Source organism: Lutjanus erythropterus, chromosome 18 (genome assembly GCF_056507025.1).
Source record: "Lutjanus erythropterus isolate fLutEry1 chromosome 18, fLutEry1.hap2, whole genome shotgun sequence".
NCBI lineage: Eukaryota > Metazoa > Chordata > Actinopteri > Lutjaniformes > Lutjanidae > Lutjanus > Lutjanus erythropterus.
Genome location: NC_139334.1, coordinates 5,832,294 through 5,846,715, shown reverse-complemented (window position 1 = coordinate 5,846,715; position 14,422 = coordinate 5,832,294). Strand labels below are relative to the sequence as shown.

Sequence of the window (14,422 nt, the reverse complement as noted above, 5' to 3'; positions counted from 1 at the left end):
AACCATAATCTGCATTGCTCTCTTATAAAGGTAGTTATGAGGTACTTCTCCATAATCAGTGTATCAGGGCTGCAGCTAACAATGATTTTCATTGTTGATTAATGTTGATTATTTACGTGATTTATTTATGTAATTAAGTGATTACTTATTTGGTCTATAAAATGTCAGAAAATGGTGAAAAATGTCGATCAGTGTTTCCCAAAGCTCGAGATGACTTCCTCGAATGTAAAGATATCTAGTTTACTGTCATAAAGGACTGAAGAAGCCTGAAAATATTCACATTTAAGAAGCTGAAATCACAGAATTTTTACTTTTTTGTGATAAAAAAAATACTCAAACTGATTAAACCGCCGTTATATAAGCCAAGTATCGCTCCCTTCTAAGATGCCAGACTCCACTGCACTCTGAAAACAGCAATTTTACCCTGCAGAACACAGATGTTCCTAATCTGCATCTGTGAGGTAAAATGAATGAATTTGTCTATGGAGTCTGGTGGCTTTGAGGAGGCCAATACTTTTCCCAGCTGAAACAAATATCTGCTGGCAAAGTAATGCCATGAAAATAGGCTAAAATACATCCTTCTATTTTAGCTTCCTACTACAACCTGGAGGCGCGCCGACCATCTACTAATTACACCGACTATGGCCAAGTACCTCATACAACCCCATGTCAAAAGATCCAAACTGTCCCTTTAACCACCTTCACTGGCTTTCTCTTCCACCGCTCATGTATTTGTCTGAGCTGACAAAGGACTAGCCAGAGTATCGCAGACCGAGGTGGAGAGCAGCTGATGTGTTTACCTTTCTGCATGTCAGTACAGAGCTCCAGTGGCTGAATGGCCCTCGACTTTTACTGTTTAAAATATCCAGCGCTTTTCATCATTTTCCTCATTAAAAAAAAAAAAAATCTTTTCTTATTGCACATACACAGCACAATGACATAATGTAATAGAAATACATAATAGTAGAAGAGTTATGAAAAAGCCCATTAATGAAAGCAGTGTATTAACAAAAAGCATCACCTGTAGCAGTTCCCTTTTACATTAGGAGTCTATACATTTTCCACATTAGTCTTGTCACATTTCATTAAAGGCTCTCTAAACTGACACCACCAGACAAGAATGAAATATAAAATGTATTTACACGTTAAATGTCTCAGCTCAGCCTACATGTCATCAGCTTGTCATGACTCCTTTTACTTTGCACACACATTTAAATATTATGTGACAGCTAATGAATATGACACAAAAGTGAGATACAGGGCCTTCCGTCTTATTAGATAAATCATAAGATATAATTATTTTTAAGGCAGCACTACTGAGTTTGAATCAGCCCTCAAATAAACCATTTGCCTTCGTGAAATAAGTTCCTTTACAGTATACAGTGCATGTTAATCCCTTATCATTGTTTTTAGCCTCTTCAACAGGGAGTTTCAACACAAGTGTTGACTTTGATTTGTGAAAAAAAAGAAGTCTGGATAGAAGCCCTTCTGTTCAGGATGTCATAAGGTTGTCTCAGGGGTTGAAGGTTGGGCTTGTAAAAAGTTTTCCATGCTCTCCATCAGAAAGTTTTTACAACAGCACTGAAAGACTTCTCTTCGAAAGGTTCGGGAGTGGGATGGCCTGCAAACGAGGCTCGGGATTAATCCCCTCATACTCCATGTGCAGTTTGTTCATCTGTCTGAACGTTGCATGCTGGGAGGTGGAGTTTTTTCGGACGGACGAAAAGGCTACAGAGTTTGTGTCCGTGCTTCCGTGCTTCTCTGAAGGCTGTTATTGCTGATACAAGGGATCTCTTCAGAGGCAAGTCTGCCTCTCCGTAGACATCCACCTTTAAAGTTCATTAATTAGACAGATGCTCTCCATTATGGCAGTCCTTTTTTCCTCACCAGAAGAAAGACACAAGGAAATACTAAAGGGCTCATCCTGGATGTGGAATGTAACATTTCAGATAATAAAAGCATGAAAGAAGAGGAGGAAAGCAAATGTGACCAAGATGTTTCACGGACTTTGCTGTTTATATGTGTTAGAATGAGTTTTCCAACAAATTTTGTGTGATTCAGCTCTGATGGTGAGCCGAGTGATCCCTCTAAAGCTGCTCTGGCGTCATCACAGCTCATCTAAGAAATGGCTCCTAAATTAGCCAGGTGGAGTCTGGACTCCCTGAGGGGGGATAACGAGCTCGCCAGAATGAAAACATTTTCCACAGGATGGCAGAGAGCTTCTGCCCGAGGAGGGATCGAAAAAAACAAAATGGAATACCAGAACAACAAGGCTGTTCTGGTGGCACCTTGTTAAAAGTCAAACTACAGCGATGAACTTGAATGATCTACAGCGTTTACCTTCACTTAAGAAAACACAGAAAATAAGGTGTAGGTGATGAGATTAAGTACAGGAGATGACTGTGAAATGTCCAGGTTTGTGGTCGCTGATGACGCACCGAAAGACAAGAGGGCGACAGAGAGAGAATGAAAAGTTCTCTGGCTCCGCTCATCGGCTTTGGTCCCTGGGGTTGGTTTATCTGCAGACTCTCCACCACCGGAGCCCTAATCTCTGCCGCCCCACGGTACAGTAGTTACTGAGCACGGTGCAGCCACAGTCCCTCCACCGCTGACTCCGCTCTCGGACCAGCACCGGCCAGGCCAGTTCTGCAGCTTGGCTTCAGCGCCAGGCCCCGTGCCAAAGGAGAGTAAGCGCCGCTGAGGGGCGCAGAGTCCCGGCCTCATCCTGACAAGCAGATGGGCTTAAAAAGGGGCCTGCTTGTTTGTGAGAACACAAAGTCTTTTTTGGATAAAGAGAAGACGTCCTGGCAGTCACACCTCAATGATGTTGACAGATGGCATCCTATTGTTGTTGTTGTTGTTCTTGGGGAACTGTGGGAGGGAAGAGGAAGATGACAGGTATGAGAAAGCTGGAGGACTCACAGGAATCACACTATAAAGCCTCATCAATGAGCGTGAGGATGCCTCTGTGCGCCGATGTTTTATTGATGTTCATAGCGAAAGAGTGAACGGAATAAAGATTTGTTCCGACTTTTTGTTTTCTGCACTGGTCTGAACACAGTGAATGGATATGGTATGGGGCTCTGTGCACTGATCAAAACAGAACTGATTAGAAGCCATGAATTGTGTGTTTGCTATTTGCACGTTGCAGAGTCATGCACATAATGTTGCCATGTTGAAGCGGTCAGCTCAAGCCTGATGCTGACATTCAGATGTGCTGCAGCGTAACCACGCCAGAAAAGGAAAGATGGACCAATATGTCAGGGATAATGAAAGTGAGCAGGGCATCATTCTGAAAAACCTGGGTTTATTTCACAATAATGACCTGCTCACTATCCATTATCCTGCTTATTACACTGCTGCTTACTTACTTTAAAAATCCAATAGTTTGAGACAAACTATTAATGTAAAAATTATTTTATTTCTCCTCTATAATAAGAACTGTGTCCACTGCAGCAGTCTGTTCTTCATATCAACCATCTGCTATGCAGAATAACAGACCTTAGGATGTGATACCTGACCAACTGAAATTGAAAAGTTGTGTATTAACATGATGTGAAAAGTTCTTTGTTATAGCAAGATATTTTCATGTTATTACAAAAAACTTTTCTTTTAAAAAACAATACACTATTTTTCTTGTTATAATGTGAAACAAACAGACCGTTGCTTCGGATGCAGATCTGTCATAGTTCCTATTAAGTTTTAAATGAACATTGTCAAATTATTGATTTTTTTTGGTGTCCTGCACCATCTGTTGGGGTTTGTTTTATAGTAATGACCGGGTCTTATCACTTACATAATGTTATAAAGATACATTATCATGTTATAACAATAAAGGTTATGTCATAACCCAGAACTTTTCACATCATAACAAGATAAATAGTCTACTTTTATAACAAGATAAGTTTCTTGTTATAACATTTTAAGTTTGTATATTGTAATAATGTGAAAATATCTTGTTACAACATGAACAACATCTCGTTATAACAACTTTTATAATGTGATACTGATCTTTTTCTCTTTTTCTGGCATGACAGCAATACACTTCTGTTCAGATGACACTATGATTTTGCATGAAGTGTCAGTGGAAAAAGTCTAGAAGTGGCCGGGACCATTCACCTGCCCGGCGCCGCTGAGGGGGAAGGCACCCGGGGGGAGGAGGGGGGTGGGTTATACCTTACTGCGCAACAGCCCCCCCGTCGGATGTTCAGGAGTGCTGCACTCGGAGGAGTTTTTGGCTTTGTCCTTGTTGTTGTTGGGCTCGTTGTCTTTGATTATGTCGTACTGGCGACAGAAGAGAGCAATCACACCTGGGAGGAGAAGCACAACGTATTCATCATGAGCCAGCTCTGCTTATCCTTATAAACACAAATGAATGCACCTGCTTTTGTGAGCAGCAGCAGCAGCAGGGGTTTCTGTTGTTTTTCAGTCAGATAACGACAGCGTGTGAAGCCTTCTGATCCTGGTTGAATAAACAGTTTTGTCCTCACCTGCCCACATGATAAGTACCACCACGATGATGATGAGCTCCCCCGCCCTCAGCTGGGTGGTCTGGCCCACTTCCTCCATCGTCACTTCGTCTAAAGGAGTCAAAGGGCAACATGTTCATCTGACTGTTAGTAGAAGTCGATAAGGACTGAATAAAAATGTCAAATTCTGCATTATAACTGAAAAAAGGGCCATACAAGCCATAATTCACACACACATACATATATACCTCTTAATGCTGTGAAAGCATTTTAGACATTTTAGGTAAAGCCTTGACACTGTCTGAAACTTTTTTCAGCACTTTCAAATGTGTGAAACATTTATTCTATTTGTGAAAATGCCAACTATATTTATACTTGTCAAATCTGGACCGGATTATCCCAGAGAAACCAGAGACTCTTTATGACAGCGTTTCAGATTTGAAACCTTTAAATTCTGTCTGTGAAAAATGCAATGCACTTCATTTTTTCACATCTAGACCACACTGGACAAGGTCCAGATCAAATCTCACAAATTTTAAACAGGTTTCGGACAGCGTTGAGGCTTTACCTAAAATGTCTAACACCCTTTTAACAGTTAGAAGTGCAAAAAACAGGGGATTGGTCACTCTAAGTTAAGTTTCCTTTAACTTTCCCCTTAACTGCCAGGTCACAAACTAACAGCACCATTCGAGTCTTCTACATGTATTTCCTGGTTTGAGAGTAGTTTCCTGTTTAATGAGGAACATCCTGAGTCAGGTATGTACTTGTATATATATTGTCACTTTTCCATATGTACATGTGAGAATGAAAACATATATCTGTATGAGTTGGAATGTATGTATATGAGAATAAAGAATACATATACGTGTGTGGAAGTGTAAGGATGTATGTACTGTTCGCAGGAGTGAAAATGCATGTATGTGAAAGAAGACTGTGTGTGTGTGTGTGTGTGTGTGTGTGTGTGTGTGTGTGTGTGTGTGTGTGTGTGTGTGTGTGTGTGTGTGTGTGAGGGTCAGAATGAATTACGGCTTGTTGGACCCCTCATCTCTGAAGAAAAGAGAAAATGTCCTAATACATTGCCTAAATGTAAATAAGTCAAGGTCAGTGTACTGCTGATCTTCATCAGAACTCATAATTACCAATAACTTTTTCAGTTAAATCTCCTTCGTGTTGCTGACATGACACTGCCGTCCACTGTCTCACTGTCTCACTGTCTCACATGGCCTCTCCTGACCTGACCTGATCATTTCTCTTTTACACTCAGGGCCTGTCGTGAACTCTGCACCGCTGCAGTTTGTTTTATGCTTCTATCCGGGTGGCTGAGTTCCCGAGTCTTGAGGCGAGTCGTCGTTTGGGAGACGAGGAGCTGCTAATTGGCAGCCTAACAGCAAAATTATACAACATATCAGCAAAATGTTTTGCTCTAAAATCAGCGTTTTCACCGAGTCTAATGACTGACACTTCAAGCGTGCTGAGCTCGGAGGCAAATAAGTCAGCATCAGTGTGTTTATGCGGCAGAGGTCTCTTGTAATAAGAATTGCTGGATTGCTCTATCACAGAATGAGCACAGATCTTGAACACGAACAACTTTGCATCAACCATCATCACCTCAGAGGTAAAACGGTTGACAGATCAGGCTGTTGTGATCAGAGAAGAGGTTTGTATTTTAAATAACTCTAAAATTTGTGACACGGCTGATGTAACATTCAGATATCAGATGGTAAACAACTTCTGATATCTATTTCTTCCTCTTATGATTATTGAGGGACTGTGTGTTATCATCTTATAGGAAAGGAGGGATCAGAAAAGGTGGAAGGTTATGTTGTTTATCTTTTAGCTGCCGCAGTAGTCTGACTTTTGAGAGAGCATGGGAGTCTGATTTAACTTTTTATCATCAGAAGTTTAGATTTTATTTCATCTTTACCTTTTGAGATTAATTGAACAGCAAAAAAAGGAAAAGACTGGAAGAAGTAGAAGTACTGATCCACACTGAAAATACCCCGCTACAAGTAAAGTTTCTACATTCAAAACAAACAAAAAAATTACAGAATGTACTTTGTACTAATTTGAACTATTGTATATACCATTGGGTATTTTAATCTATAGCAATGTGTCATATTCTATAAGATCATCATAGGTTTGTAGTGTGGCTGTACTGTCAGAACCACATAGCTCTAAAAAGTCAGTTTTTCATGAGCTAAGAAAAACATCTCCGCTTTACGCTCTGTGACAGCTCATTTTGCAGCTCATCCAAGAGGGTTTTTACATCGTTTATTTAGCTTAAGAAGTAGGAGAATTTCCTCAACCCATGAAGGCACACTTAATCCTTTAAATTATAATTCAAAATCACAAAATTTGGAGATTTGTGGTTTTGACTGAATAGGACGGGTATGAAAAAGTGTGATCTGAAAATGACTAAAGCTGACAGACAAATGGAAATAACCAAGCAACATACAGTACAAGTACCTTGAATATGTACTTAAGAACAATACTTGGGGTTATGAAGATGCAGTTTAACACATGTACATGTGTAATTTTGGTTCTCTTATTATTACTAATAGGTAACTGGTCCTACTCATGGATCTATCTCTGTCTTCAGTCAGTGGCAAAACCTACTGCATCTGTTTCTGAGCCTATGCACGTGTCATCCTCTTTGTTCTTTATGTGTCTAACTTTATTGCAATTTAATTCAAACTGTTGCAATATCTTTAACAGCATTTGAATGCGACACATCGCCATGGCCACAGTGTGAATGTGTGGGAGAATGGTGGTGCGTCAGGTTTTGAGAAACAGAATATTTATGAACATTAAATGTTATCTTGAACAATAGTTGTTTCCACCTTAACTTACTTTTGCATCAGAAAGTAAAAAGTTAAATATGTCAGAAATATTTCTTGCCAGCATTTTATTCATCTCAAAATAGAAAGTGTTGGAATATTCAGCACTTTGTCGTGTGTTTTCCATACATTTCAGAACTGATAGTTACACGATTAATGCTTGTATTGGAGGCCGTTGTGGAAAAAAAAGAACTGATAGTTGATTTTAAAACTGTCTAATAACTCTTATCAGTCTCTGCACTCAGGAAGCTTAATTCATTTAAATGATGTCAAAGGCTGTGACATCATGTCATAAACAATTTCAGCTTCTGAAAGTAACAGAGCAGCTGTAGCAGTCAGCAGATGTTTACCATAGCTCTTGGTTTATGTTTGTTTCATCCTTTCTGTAACTTCACACAGAATAAATTCTGCTCAAGAATTAGTAAATACTAGCCAAAGTGACGATGGTGGAGAGTTGACTTTGGTTTCTGTCCCCATAGATACGGCTTCAAGTCGTCTTTTCACCATCACCATGTTTTCTGCAGTTTCCTGAGAAGGTGAGATTCTCCTCTGTCTCTGTCTTTGCTTTCCAGCTCCTCGGTGCATGTTGTTGTTGAGCACCTGCAGACTTGATTGAACTATACTGCTCTGTCATTTTATCCATTTGGGGTTTCACTGATGTACTCTTTTATTTCAGACAGATGGAGTTCAAGGTCTATATTCTTACTCCTGAGATCTTGAAGCTCTTCACGCAGTTTTTTAGGGGTGGTGTTCTGTGAATTGACTGCTTTTACTCGTCCAGATCTCAGTCTATACTTTGTATATCTATAAGGAATGCTGCCACTTGTCAGCCGGTCTTCTTCTGTCGCCTTTATGTCTTAAATTACAGGTGCAGCAGAGCAATGGCGGGGAGCTGCAGCACAGGTGCCGATAGAAACCTTGGTTGCAGCAGGAAGAGGAGTGATGATTTTCAAAAGATCAGCTTCACATAGGCAGGCGTTTTAAACTGTATAATCGAGGCAGACACACACATACATGAGCAGATAGAGACGTGCTTTGCGTGATCACTAATTGGCCTGATTCTGCAAGCGGCTGCTGGAGTCAAAAGATCATAGAGAGGCAGAACATGAAGAGAATAGTTAAGGCTTCAGCTAGGCCACTGGGGATCCTGCATAACAGAGCCGGATAGAGAGATAAAGATAATCACAGCAGTCAGGATCAACTCACACCAGCCGCTGTATCATCATTTTTGAAGTCGTGTGACCATCAGGAGAAATATCAAAGAGAGAAGTGAGCGTTTCGTCTGCCTGCAGGTTTCTATCGAACAAAGCAACAACATGTAGTCACTTTTTCTTGCACTGCTGAGTGTTGTGGAAGTCAGAGGCTTGATCTAAAGTTCACCGCAGCATAGAGAGCACTTCTGTCCTTTTATTAGATGCAGTGGGTGACATTTGGAGGGGCCCACTGTGGCAGGAACCCCACGCTCCAATGGCTTTTAGCAACAAGCAATCCTGCTGATCGATTGGCCTCTGTTGCCCAGTATTAACTAATCAAAGCACAACAGCCCAAGGTGCCTGACACTGTTGCCAGCCAGCCTCACTGGGGCTAACTGGTCAGCTGTAGCACGTCTGATGCACGCTCACCATTCTCCAGACGAGGCCAGGCTCTGGGTTCTATGAATTGACAGTGGAGTGCCACTTTAATCCACACAGAAACATAAATCTAAACACAACAACTTGGTGTTTTTTGAGGGAGTTATGTGATGGCTGCACGACAGTATACAGAAACCAAGACCTCTGCTCAGTAATCTAGCAACCCATGCCACAGCCGGAGTTAAACACTGAAGAAATGGGCGGCAGGGCAGCAAGCAACATTTCAGAAATGCTGAGGTCATGAGTTCAATAGGTCCCTCCACCTCCAGATTATTTTAATTTGACCTGGAAATTCTGTCATCATTTACAAATACAGCATATTTTGTTAGAATTTTTATAATCCTGAGCCTTTCTGGTACGGATACTTTAAACACTGAGAACAGAGAACACTTTCATTGTCTCTGAAAAAAGTTATTATACAAAAATTTTTACGTTTAAATTTTCACTTCCTCCTGCAATTTAATTGCAAAAAAACAGCAACATGCAACACAGTTTTTTAGAAAAGTTTTTGGCCACAGCAGTTCCCCAAAAATCCAGCAAAATCCTGGAGAGACTCTGTGTGTCTGTGTTTAACAACAGACAACCAACGAACGAACATATTAGCTCACTAATATGATGATGATACCCATAAACTTAGAACATCAGCAGGTCATATAAATAGTACCATAATTATATACTTTCATCATATTTATAAATGATAAAGGGTGTGATTGAGTTTGTTAAAGGCTCTTCAACAGGCCTAGTATACATATACTGTAGATCTGTGTGGAAACACACCTAGTTTTTGTTTTTTCTGGGTGAACAGTAGAATTTAATTGTCTGTTGCTCACAGACTAGATTTCTTATTTTCCTGTACGGCTGCATCCTCTGTGACTCTCTGGTCCTCCCTCCTCTCTGTCTCTGATTCATTGTCTCCCTCCTGTTTTGTGCACAGGTTGTGCTTTTTTTCTTCATCTCTCTCGTCTCCTTTGATCTCCTGAAGCTTAAACCCATTGTGAAAGAAGAAATTAGAAGGAACATGGAATAATCCTGCATTTCGGGCTCATCCTATCCACTGAGATCAGCATGATACGGCAGAACAGAAGGGCTGAGCGGCTGAGCGAGGATGGTGAAAACCTCCCTTTTCTTCTCGGGACGTTCGCCTGTCATATCGAGACAATGGACTAACAGCTGTACTCAGAGACTCTCTCCCACACTCTCCACCCTGTGCAATTATCTGCAGTGAAAGACAAACTCGATTTCTGTCTTTTTCTCTGTCAGTCCTTCACAGTAACGTCACAGCCCGTTTAGATTTGTTGTCCTTTTAATGAAACATAAGCTTAGAAAGATTTATCAGTTAAACACAAATAGATTATCACCTCCATTAACACTGATGTGTTACTATTTGTGTTGATTCTGCTGATGGCACTTTGCAGAACGATGAGCAGGTAATGTCACACTGAATCATCATTAATCTCTACAGAAGGTCTGAAATATGGACGGTTTCACTGTTCGCCACGTGGGACATGAAAAAAGTCAAACAGGTCAGTTATTTTTTATATATATGAATACACAGTTTTGGAACAAACACTATTTTCTTTATTTTGAACATAATTCTAATCGCTCTGTTGTCTTTTTTCTTCTTATTTTTTATTCTCTTCTCTCTGAGCCAGAGCAGTGTATGACGTTTGGGGGACGTGTGTGTATGAGAGTGGGACGGTACAAAAGTCATTCTTCCAGGATTGGGAGGGGATAGGATTTTTTTTTTTTTTTTTTTTTTAACTCTGTCATGGAATTAGGGCAGGACAGTAGTGAAAATCCACTCCTGTGTCACCCTCTAATGTGGAGGACTAAAACCGCCAAAATTAAAAATAAATAAATGACTATAAATAAATTTTGTCTTACCTTTGTATTAGGTCCCATATTTATTTACTTTCCCACTTAATTTTCTAATTTATTTATACTAATATTTAATTTTCCCCCACACTTTTTTCTGTATTTTCATTTGTTCTTTACATTTTTCTCAACATTTCTGCTTCATAATACAAGTGAGGGGGCTGGCATTAAAAGTGTTTTCACCTATTGATTGACATAAGAGTGCAAACAGACATCAACTGCATACAAGTGCAGAGGAGGAATATAAATAAAAAGGGAATGAATACAAAGGTAAATTAATACATAAGCAAATTAAAGCAGAAATATCAATTTATGTTACCTTTATTTTTAATATCATCTTTAAGGCATTTAATGGCATATTTGTATATTTAGTTACTATTAGTTACTTACTATTTAGTTACTTTTGATCGTAGCAGTTTTGATCTTCCATATGATCAGTAATCATCTGTTAGTTGTCTACCTAAAAAATACAAGGATACAAGGCAATTTATTTATTTAAAATTTACAAAAAGTTTGTATGTAAGAGGATTTCAGTGTAGTTCCCTCTTAATTGTTTGGCTGGAACTGACAGAAGAGATAAATACAAATATAGAACAAACTAATTTATATGGAGGAGTGCTGAGGATGAATTAAATAGTCCCACAGCCTGAAGGAAGAGGCTGCTATTCAGTCTGGTGGTACGGCAGCAGATACTTCTGTACCTCCAGCCTGATGGCAGAAAAAAATGATGCAAATCATGCACAACGCAGCCCTTCAATATAAAAGCCCAACATGTCCTGATGGATTCAAATAAACAACTGTCTCACGCTTATAGAAAATGAACTAACATTCATTTTGACGCTGAGGTGGATCCTGAATCCTAAGTGTGCTGATTTTCCACTGCATTACAAAATACTGACTTGAAGAACATCTGCTCATCTGTCATCGGCAGGTTTCATTGTTTCAACGTAGCTAAGCTAATTAAACAGACATCCTTGACTGAGTGGTGCAAATGAGACTGAGAAAGAGTGCGGTGTTGTGCTAAACTGTGAAGTTGTTGTTGAGTGCAAACGAAGGCTGATGAATCACAGAGCTGCTCTCTATGGAGATTTGCTTTGTGAAATGTGTGCATGGAGGGAAATAATGTGTGGAGGAGCGGGGAAATCTTTTTTCCTTTTCAGAGAATAGGGACTTTCGCTGTGTGTGTGTGTGTGTGTGTGTGTGTGTGTGTGTGTGTGTGTGTGTGTGTGTGTGTGTGCAGAGTCTGCCAATATGTGAGAAACTTACATTTTTTGGAAATGGATGAGTGAACTGAGGCAGTGCGCTGCTTCATCTAACAGCTTCCAAATAAAACAAGCAAACAAACACTCACAGAGGCGTCTACTGCGTCTGACTCAACAACCTGATTTAAGAAGCTGTGAGGTTGCTCTCTAGGATGCAGCGATAACCTGCTCATTTTTAAAGGAAAAATTCAACATTTGGGGAAATGTGCTTATTTGCGGTCTTGCTGTGAGTTAGATGAGAAGATCGATGCCACTCTCACGTTTGTACGCTAAATCTGAAGCTACAGCCATCTGGGGTGAGGAACAGTCATTGACCACTGAGCCCTCTGCCTTAACAACATTGTGATTTAAGGTATTTGAGGCAGTGTATCCCGTCAGGCTCTATTATAGTCCCCACAGGACGTGTACGCAGCACGGATGCCTGTAAGTTCTGTTAATTCTACTTTCTGGAGTCCACATGTGCACTAGATTTGTGTCTCTGCAGTCACAACAAATTGAGGGTATGTGGGTGTCTACACAGAGTCTACACAAGCACCCTCTGATGACAGAAATGTGGACGTGGAAAATATAATACTGTCTTGCTAATGTAAAGCAGCAGATGTTGGTGAAGTTCTGCTGTTGACACGAGAGAGAGAAATTAAAAAGAAGCTGTTGCTGTTGAGAACTGTACTAATGTTACATCTACATGTCCCATTTATTGTTTTCTTATTAAACCTCCAATCCCAAGTTGCTTGTCACATTGTTGTGTTTTTTTCTGAAGGCCGTTGTTGGCGTTGTTATTTGATGTATGGTTTTCTTAGCTTAGCTTCCTCTTGTGAAGCTGAACACAACTAAGTTACAGGTGTGTGGCACAGAAACAAAGACGAAGGATGTCAGAATCTCACCTGGCAGAGTCGTGAGAATTAATCTGCCTGTTCTCCACAACAACGCCACAGTCAGTCAGCCATGTTTCACTGTAGACATATGTCTCATACCCATTTGATGGACGTCACCCAACCCTCTGCTACCAAATTAACATAAAGACTGGAAGCAGAGTCTGCCTATAAGTGACAAAATCTTCCTTCCAGCACCTCTAACGCTTAATAATTACACATTACTTATATCACATTTGTTTATCCAGACAAAAACCAAGGTCTAAAAATATTTTAGACAGTGGACTATTTCTTGGATATGACTTTTTCTTATCCTGGACAGGTGGATTTTGTTACCTATGCACAGAGTCAGACTAGCTGTTTCCATATGTTTCCTGTTTTTAAGCTAAGCTGCACGTGTAGGCGGCTGCTGGCGGTAGTTTCATCTTTAGCGCACATAAATGAGACTTTCAATATTCTCATCCAACTCTTGGCAGGAACGCAGATGTCAAACTTTTGCTGGAAGGAGTGTCTGATTTTTACAGAACAGCATTAGGTCTTAATTTACATTTCATAAAATAAAATCTAAATGTTGAGAATAAAGTGAAACTGTCAGTATTAGTTTTTTATTTTCACTCTGTTCTCGACATTTCAAATTTATTTTTTTTCATTTTGCGTTTTGATAATAATCTTGCTCTTTTATTTTCTAGTACTCTGATTTAGTATAAGTGTCACATTAAGGGATTTTTTTTTTTCATTTTTGCATTCTAAGAATCAACTTTAAATGTCAAGAATAAAGTTGAGATGGTATTTCAACTTTATTCTCAAAATGCAAAATCTAAAAAGTCTTCCTGCATCCTCTTTTATACGTGGCTGTAATAGTCTTCCATATAATACTCTGTCGTAGATTTTTTTCTGTTGTCGCTATCCCTCATAAAAAATGTAATTACTACTCTCAATAAAACTTTGTCTGCCTCTCTTTGTTTTCCTGAGTGTGTGTTTGTGGTTATGAAGCACTTCTGTTTATTTCTGTGCATTGTTCATGAGTTAGATCCACTGTTCTGTCTTCACAGCTTTTGAAAACAGCAGGAGAGAAAATCATATCACGGAAACGAACTCGTGGATCTGCACAACAGGATGAAGGCTGAAAAAAAAATCACTTGTTTATCTGGATCCTGTGCAGTTATTGATTTCTGTAAGTTCTTCTCCTCGCAGAAACAGCACACAGACAACACTTCCTGTGCTAATTAGGCCTCAGTGGTGAGAGGAGCATGTCTTCAGTGCTCTACAATGATTGTATTTATACTCTACATGTCTCTGCCAGCCCACTCGCCACCATAACAGAAGTCCAGACTTCTTCTGGCTCCACAGGATGAGAAGTATCGAAGTATAACGGCAGCTCACATGAGAGATGAGTGGAAATGAGAGGAGGAATAGATGGAGAAGGGCTTCAGCCAAAAGCACATTGATTGGCCACCCCTCACAGCTCCGACTGCC

At 39.9% G+C, this 14,422-nt stretch overlaps 1 protein-coding gene across 2 annotated transcripts in view; it reads right to left on the bottom strand.

Annotated features, from left to right (window-relative positions):
* Window positions 1–857: 857 nt before the first annotated feature.
* The window catches only part of fndc5a (fibronectin type III domain containing 5a), a 42,553-nt gene continuing 28,988 nt past the window's right edge, over window positions 858–14,422 (bottom strand). The window contains exons 4-6 of one of the 2 annotated variants that reach the window (XR_014772281.1): window positions 4,491–4,580; window positions 4,120–4,310; window positions 858–2,871 (exon numbers count right to left, since the gene is read on the bottom strand). Coding sequence is in view for 1 of the 2 variants with exons in the window: in XM_084742359.1 (XP_084598485.1) it covers window positions 2,812–2,871; window positions 4,177–4,310; window positions 4,491–4,580 (284 nt within the window). In the remaining variant the exon portion in view is untranslated. The remainder of the gene's footprint in view (window positions 2,872–4,119; window positions 4,311–4,490; window positions 4,581–14,422) is intronic. The other variant, XM_084742359.1, reaches the window with a different exon arrangement.